This window comes from Lolium rigidum, chromosome 3, assembly GCF_022539505.1.
Source record: "Lolium rigidum isolate FL_2022 chromosome 3, APGP_CSIRO_Lrig_0.1, whole genome shotgun sequence".
Taxonomy (NCBI): Eukaryota; Viridiplantae; Streptophyta; class Magnoliopsida; order Poales; family Poaceae; genus Lolium; species Lolium rigidum.
The window spans coordinates 8,378,104-8,387,018 of record NC_061510.1 but is presented as its reverse complement, the minus strand read 5'-3'; the positions used below and the strand labels follow the sequence as shown (position 1 = coordinate 8,387,018).

The window sequence follows — 8,915 nt, the reverse complement described above, 5'->3', positions numbered from 1 at the left end:
GAATACTTATAAGGCTTAACATCGGAGTTGTCAATTCAGCTGCACTTGAAAAAGCACTAGTAACAAGGGTCATGTGAAAGCAGCAGTAATATGAGAGAAATGGCAATAGTAACACAGAAGCGGTAAGAGTAACACAAAGGAGATGGCACCAGAAAGTATTCCAGTGCGGAGTTGACTGCAGAGTAATGATGATGACAGAAGGATCGGGGTTCCCAGCTATCTACACTAGTGGTAACTCTCCAAATAACATGTGTTGGGTGAACAAATTACAGTTGGACAATTGATAATTGTGAGGGCATGACAATGCATGCTATGATAAGATAAAGGTTATTGTAGTATTTAATTGGGCATTATAACATAATACATAGACCGTAATTCAACTGCGTCTATGACTAATAATCCATCTTCAGGTTATCATCCGAACCTCTTCCAGTATTAAGTTGCAAGCAACAGACTATCGCATTGAGCAATGTGTGTAAAGTAAACAATAGAATTGTCCTTAGACAAAACATTGTTGTTTTCTCCCTAGTAGCAACAACACATGTACAATCTTAGAAGTTAAAGTCACTCTTCCAGAAAACTAGAGGCATGAACCCACTATCTTGCATAAATACTCCCTCTTGGAGATACATGCAACTACTTGATCAAGGTAACTACAAGTAGAGGAGAGCATGCAAGATCTTAAATAACAGTAGTATGATAATATGATGAAAAATCGGATCACAATTCCACAATTTATCGGATCCCAACAAACACAACACCGATTACATCATATGGATCTCAATCATCCAAGGCAGCTCATGAGATCATTGTATTGAAGTACATGGGAGAGAGAGTACCAACCTGGGGCATTTGCGCAAACATTGGTAGATCAAAATTCCGCTCTGGCCGTTCATACAAATTTTTATGGTGACATCACAGAATCTGTTTTCAGGATATCAACTTCCTCAAATCTCACTTTGTTCCTATTAGAGGCTATTCTTGGAAAAAACGAAATAAAAATGATAAGGAGAGGTTATTATAGACGTAACAACTTCCAAGACTCAACATAAAATAAAAATTACAGAAATAAAACAATGAGTTGTCTCCCATAAGTGCTTTTCTTTAATGCCTTTTAGCTATGCTTGATAGTTTGAGAAGATGCTCACATAAAATAAATGAATTGAAGCAAAAGAGAGCATCAAGGAGAAAATATGAAATACATTTAAGTCTAACCCACTTCCTATGCATAGGAATCTTGTACACAAATAAATTCACAAAGAACAAAATGACAAGCATAGGAAGACAAAATAAGAGAAACTTAAAAACTTTAAGCATATATAGAGGTGTTTTAGTACCATGAAAACTTCTACAACCATATTTTTCTCTCTCATAATAATTTTCAGTAGCATCATGAATAAACTCAACAATATAACTATCATATAAAACATGCTTTTCATGATCTACAAGTACATAATTTTTATCAACCAATATAGGACCATCATCTGGAGCTTTATCATAAACATTTTCTAAGCAAAACTCTTTAGTACCATGCATTTAGAAATTAGGCACAAATAAAGGATTATCATAAGATTTATCAAAATAGCATGGATTATCATAGATAATAGGAGCATAATTATTATCGCAAGTTTTACTCATAGTACATATTTCAAGAGAATCCAGAGGAACATAACATTCATCCTCTTTGGTAAGCATATGGGACAATCAAATAGTGTAAGAGATAAAGAGTTACTCTCATTAGAAGGTAGACATGGGTATCTACTCTATTCTTCATTCTTTTGTTCATCACTCTCCTCCTCTTTTTCATCTAATGAGCTTTCAGGTTCGGCTATTTCTTCTTCCACAACTGCAAATTGTGGATACATTCTTATGCATTACTGATACGTCTCCAACGTATCTATAATTTCTTATGTTCCATGCTAGTTTTATGACAATACATACATGTTTTATTCACACTTTATAATGTTTTTATGCATTTTCTGGGACTAACCTATTAACAAGATGCCACAGTGCCAGTTCCTGTTTTCTGTTGTTTTTGATTTCAGAAAAGTTAGTTTACAAATATTCTCGGAATAGAACGAAACAAAAGCCCACGGCCCTATTTTCCACGGAGTGTTCCAGAAGACCGAAGAAGAGTCGAGGAAGGTCAGCAGGGGGCCCACACCATAGGGCGGCGTGGCAGTGGGGCCCCCCGCACCGACATGTGGGGAGGGAGCCCCCTGGCTCCCCCGACGCTGCCCCTTCGCCTATTTATTCCTTCGTCTCCGAAAACCCTAGTACCGAGAGCCAAAATAGGAGAACAGTTCCAGAGACGCCGCCGCCATCAACCCCATCTCGGGGGGTTCCGAAGATCTCCTCCGGCACCCTGCCGAAGAGGGGAATCATCACCGGAGGGCTCTACATCACCATGCCCGCCTCCGGACTGATGCGTGAGTAGTTCATCCTTGGAATATGGGTCCATAGCAGTAGCTAGATGGTTGTCTTCTCCTATTATACCATCATGTTTAGATCTTGTGAGCTGCCTATCATGATCAAGATCATCTATTTGTAATGTGCTACATGTTGTGTTTGTTGGGATCCGATGAATACGGAATACTATGTCAAGTTGATTATTGATCTATCATATATGTTATTTATGATCTTGCATGCTCTCCGTTGCTAGTAGAGGCTCTGGCCAAGTTGATACTTGTAACTCCAAGAGGGGGTATTTATGCTAGATAGTGGGTTCATGCGTCCATTGAATGCAGGACAATGGATGAAAAGTTCTAAGGTTGTGGATGTGTTGTTGCCACTAGGGATAAAATATCAATGCTTTGTCTAAGGATATTTGTATTGTTTACATTACGCACAGTACTTAATGCAATTGTCTGTTGTTTGCAACTTAATACTAGAAGGGGTGCGGATGCTAACCCGAAGGTGGACTTTTTTTAGATGCATGTTGGATGGCGGTCTATGTTCTTTGTCGTAATGCCCTAAGTAAATCTCATAGTAGTCATCATGATATGTATGTGCATTGTTATGCCCTCTCTATTTGTCAATTGCCCAACTGTAATTTGTTTACCCAACATGTTATTTATCTTATTGGAGAGACACCACTAGTGAACTGTGGACCTCGGTCCATTCTTTTACATCTGAAATACAACCTACTGCAATCATTGTTCTCTTTTGTTTTCTGCAAGCAAACATAATTTTCCACACCATACGTTTAATCATTTGTTTTCAGCAAGCCGGTGAGATTGACAACCTCACTGTTAAGTTGGGGCAAATTATTTTGATTGTGTTGTGCAGGTTCTACGTTGGCACCGGAATCCCTGGTGTTGCGCCGCACTACACTCCTTCACCAACAACCTTCATGTGATCTTCATCTCCTACTGGTTCGATAACCTTGGTTTCTTACTGAGGGAAAACTCGCTGCTGTACTCATCATACCTTCCTCTTGGGGTTCCCAACGGACGTGTGCTTTACTGTCACAAGCAATTACTGAGTCTCTCTTTATAATCAATGATATAACAATTATTGATGAAATTTTCTATGCAATAATAAAGGATAGAAGAGACATATTCTTTAAGGTCTTTACAAGCAACACATGTTTCATAATTTTTAGACACGAAGGATTCTATTTCAGAAGCTCTCATAAATAAGACAAATTGCTCTACTTCTTCAAACCCAAGATGAATATAGTTATTCCAACGATAGTTCATAATTAAAACTTCTTTACTAAAGCAACATTGGAATTCAAGATGCTTAGTATCCTATTCAGAGCAACAATTTATATCATGGCGTATAAGCAAAATTTTAGCAATTAGATCCAACTTTTTTAACACGGCTCTCATGACTTTACCCTTATATGATTCTCTATACTTTATAAATGATTCCATAGAGGGTCTAGGAGGTTCTTCCATAACAACAGTTTTTTAGATTTTCGGTTATTCAAATTTTTATGGATTTTGGGTATATAAGAAAAATAAAACAAGACAAAAATAAACTAGACAAAAGTAAACTAAAAAAACACAACTAAACAGAAATAAACTAAGCAAAAATAAACTAGACAAGACAAAATAAAATAAAATAAAAACAGAGAGACGGGTAAAGTGTACTCCCCAGGTGAACTTATGAGTAGTGCTATGCCTCCCCGGCAACGGCGCCAGAAAATAGTCTTGATAACCCACAAGTATAGGGGATCGCAACAGTCTTCGAGGGAAGTAAAACCCAAATTTATTGATTCGACACAAGGGGAGGTAAAGAATACTTATAAGGCTTAACATCGGAGTTGTCAATTCAGCTGCACCTGGAAAAGCACTAGTAACAAGGGTGATGTGAAAGCAGTAGTAATATGAGAGCAATGGCAATAGTAACACAACAGCAGTAGGAGTAACACAGAGGAGATGACACCAAAAAGTATTCTAGTGCGGAGTTGACTGTAGAGTAATGATGATGATGACAGAAGGATCGGGGTTCCCAGCTATCTACACTAGTGGTAACTCTCCAAATAACATGTGTTGGGTAAACAAATTACAGTTGGACAATTGATAATTGTGAGGGAATGACAATGCATGCTATGATAAGACAAAGGTTACTGTAGTATTTAATTGGGCATTATAACATAATACATAGACTTTAATCCAACTGCGTCTATGACTAATAATCCATCTTCAGGTTATCATCCGAACCTCTTCCTGTATTAAGTTGCAAGCAACAGATTATCGCATTAAGAAATGTGTGTAAAGTAAACAATAGAATTATCCTTAGACAAAACATTGTTGTTTTCTCCCTAGTAGCAACAACACATCTACAATCTTAGAAGCTAAAGTCACTCTTCCAGAAAATTAGAGGCATGAATCCACTATCGAACATAAATACTCCCTTTTGGAGATACATGCAACTACTTGATCAAGGTAACTACAAGTAGAGGAGAGCATGCAAGATCTTAAATAACAGTAGTATGATAATATGATGAACAATCTGATCATAATTCCACAATTTATCGGACCCCAACAAACACAACAACGATTACATCATATGAATCTCAATCATGAAAGGCAGCTCATGAGATCATTGTATTGAAGTACATGGGAGAGATAGTACCAACTAGCTACAGCCGAGAACCCGTAGTCCAGGGGGAAACTACTCACAAACCATCATAGATTCGAAGTGGAGGCGGTGGAGTTGATGGAGATTGCTCCGGGGGTCAATCCCCGTCCCGGCAGGGTGCCGGGACAGAAACTTCTGACCCCCAAAACTCACCTGGACGATGGCGGCGGCGACGGAACTTTTCGTGGACGGAGGCTTGTATATTCAGGGTTTTCTCGTCGAAGGCTTTATATAGGCTGGATATTTAGGTCGGTGGGGTACCTGGTGGCCCCACACCTACCCTAGGCGCGGGCGAAGTCCAGGCCGCGCCTAGGGGAGGTTTGGGCACCCTGCTGTGCCTCTTCGACCCCCCTTCGGACTTCGTCTTTGTTTCGGTAAAATATTAACTTCCGCTTTTGTTTCGTCCAATTCCGAGAATATTTTCTGTATAACTTTTCTGAAATACAAAAACAACAGAAACCAGGGAACTGGCATCGTGGCCTCTTGTTAATAGGTTAGTGCCGGAAATCATGTAAAAATACAATGAAGTGTAAGCAAAACATATATAAATTGGTGTAAAATAAGTATGGAGCATCAAAAATTGTAGATACGTTTGAAACGTATCAGTCATCCATATTGTATTTTCAAGAACAAACCATGCGGAGAACTTGGATTTGGGTGGAGCTCAAACCTTCCAAACCATCAATCGTAGAGTTTACCATGCCTTCAAATTGCGTTTTATAGGCCGACGAGGTGGACTATTGGCCATCACTGGTGAATTTTGAAGTGATACTATGTTTGACTCCAATAGTGAGCTCAAAATTGGCGACCATTTCCTAAACGGAGACAAATGGTTAAATGTGCTCCACTTGCAAACCTTGTCTCAAATCGACTTGGCAAACCCAAAAGTTATTTTGGAGGGAGTTCTTCACCGTAGAATTGTTCTCCTCTCTGAGATCAAAGAATATTGGAGCAACTTCTTTGGATCTAACTCCATGAAGCCATGAAGATGACTAATATTTAGCTTTTTCTCCGTCTCCAACCTTGACAACGTAGCCATGTCAAAGAACTCTCTATCTTAATTGTTGCATGGATTCCCAAATCCGATCCAAGCCTTTGATGAATTCAAGGTTCAAAATGTCAAGACCACCAATCTTTGATGAGCGGTAAATCATCTCCCAATTTTCTTTGCACTTTTCTCCCAAAAGCTTCTCACATTTAGCCCTCAGATATGCATGGAGGTGGCATTTGTTCTTTTTGAGGACATCCAATGGAAGGTCAAGATAGCTTGAGAAGGTGATGTGGTAGATAGCTTGAGATGTGGAGAAAATTACAAAAAACCACCACATTTCAGGCAATGGTGACAAAAAACAACCACTTTACGTTAGGGTTTCAAAAAACCACCACTCTAGAGGTAATACATAACGAAAACCACGACACGGGCAAAAACTTCACGGCTGTCCATAGTCCTAGAATCGAATTTGCCGGCAATCTTATATGCAAGGTTTTGTAGGTCGATCCTTCGTTGACGATGAATGGACAAAGGGAACCCTAGGTATCACATTGAGAAGTTAGTTTTTTTGTAGCCGGCAAGTGGTGCAGGATATCACCAAGATCTATAGTCTTCACATCTAATTGGCGCAACAAGACCTTTTTGGCAATTGTTACTCAAACCGGTAGCATCCTCAAAAGTGTGATATTTTAGCTTGCAGACACAGATGCTGGACCATGCGTATATGCATACACGCTAGCAGTAGCAATCCTACACACGAAGCAGCCATGTGTGTGTGTGTGCTGTCTCAGTGAACATGCCCTTTCGACATTGATTACTTGACGCTGCGTTTCTTGTTTGCTCTTCACTCGGTTCAGAAGTAACACAGTAGAAATCTGGAGCTGAATTGGATCACCAACAAGTTGCCATTGATAGATATATAGCAGCACATGGATGCCAGATGATCGATCGACGAAACGAAGGGCATCATCCAGGGACAAGCAGATGCGAACAAAGCGATCCAACAAGATATGGATTCTTGCCCGCCTACAGCAACCGAGCTTGTCCATACCTGTCGTCGTCGTCCGCGAGTGTTGCCAAATCCGAAATCGTCGCGAAAAGAGCGGAGGAGGAAGACGACGAACGCGTGTTGACAGGTCGTACGTCGACCTCGAATTGAACCTACGGCGACGACGAATCTGTGTTTTTCAGTGCTGAATGGTGAACGGTGGGTGACGGCGACGTCCCAGCAATCTGCGATGGCGTCCGGCGTACACGGAAAACAATGGGTCGTGATTGGGGAATGAATGAATGCAGTGATGAAAGTAAGGTCGAGCTTCATGGAATTCAGGGACTGAAGAACGTGGCTGCATTTTTATACAATTTCAACAATCATGGTGATAAAAATGAATAAAGAAGAAGCTTTTTACAGTCTCACACGCACACCTGCATCGATCATGGAATGGATCCATGGTGATGGATGCCTAGCTAACAGTCAGCGGATTCGGTCAGTGTTGGTGACTACACGAGGATCCGTGGGCGTTGGATCAGCGGGAACGGCAGCTAGAAGGGCTGTCGTCCAGAGCCGGCTTGACCGTGTAGACGACGAGGAAGCAGGGGAGCACGGCGCGGCGGTCGAGCACCACGAGCTCGCCCCCGCCCGCGTCCACCGACTGGTACTCGCCGGCGCGGCACGGGGGGTAGGCGGCGCGCCGGACGTGGCCGGCGATCACGCGGCACACAAGCATGCTCCTGCGCCTTCCCGCCCCTCCAGCCGCGCCGGCGTCCGCCGCGCCGCTGCCGTCGAACGTGCGCACGGCCGACAGCTTGGTCGTGGCGACCGCGGCGCAGATCACCGAGTCCTCGCCGTCGGCGGGGCGGCACTGGAACCGCATCACCTCGTTGCCGTCGGCGGCGCACCGCGCGTCGTCCGCTGCCTCGCCCCGTGCCCTCGCAGCGGCGCGCGCGTCCTCGAAGCGCGCCACCGCGCGCGCCGTGCTGTGCACACGGAACAGCGCCTCCACCTCGGCCTCCGGCGCGTGAGGGCCCCATCCGGACGCGAAGATGAGCTCGACGATGCGCCGCGAGGAGTGACCCTCGGGGAGCTCCGTCATTGCCAAGAACGACGACGAGCTCGGGCGCGCCGGCGACGCCGCGATCTGCTTGGGCTTATTCGTCGCGAGCTGGGAAGTGCCCTTCTTCTTCCTCCTCCTAGCAGGCCGGTCCTGCTCGCTGGACCTGGACCTCCGACTCTCCTTAGCCGGCATGAATTCGACAGAACTCTTGACCGGCGGTTGCGGGTGTTTCTTGGGCAGCGGCGGCGGGCTGTACACTTCGTCGGCGACGGCTCTGGACTTGCAGCTGAGCGAACGCGCCCGCACCCACGCCGTCGCCATTGCTGGGTGACGGCCGGCAGGGAGAAGTGGAAGAAGCCCGGCGGGGCGGCAGAGGAGTTTGTTGGGCTTGCCGCGGTTGCGCTCAACTCTTTTATGGGCAGATTTATTCGACTGCTGCCGCTGAGGCGACCTCACACTGTTCCACCGGATAGTGCTTCGGTATCTCTCGCTTACATGTGGGCCGTCCACACGGGCGGGTCCAGATGACAGGGAGAGAGTGCAGATGGCGCGAAAAGTAACGCAGCCTTTTTGTTGGGATATTCTGATCGACTTTTCTTCTTTCCCAAAAGAAAATCTGGTTGGCTTTTCCTGAATCTGGCTCGTCCTTTTGGCTTTTGGTGTTGGTATACTGCTTCCATGATTCCCAAAACAGTCGCTCTCGTGTGACATGCTCACGAATTCCCCTTAGTTTTCAAAGCAAAAGAATCTGATTTTCAAGGTACCAGTGGAATTTCAAT

The 8,915-nt window shown here is 43.7% G+C and overlaps 1 protein-coding gene across 1 annotated transcript; it reads right to left on the bottom strand.

The window, feature by feature from the left end:
• Window positions 1–7,416: 7,416 nt before the first annotated feature.
• LOC124698043 lies at window positions 7,417–8,457 on the bottom strand. Its single transcript, XM_047230572.1, has one exon. The coding sequence runs from the start codon at window positions 8,455–8,457 to the stop codon at window positions 7,609–7,611; it is 849 nt and encodes a 282-aa protein (XP_047086528.1). The 3' UTR covers window positions 7,417–7,608.
• Window positions 8,458–8,915: the final 458 nt, after the last annotated feature.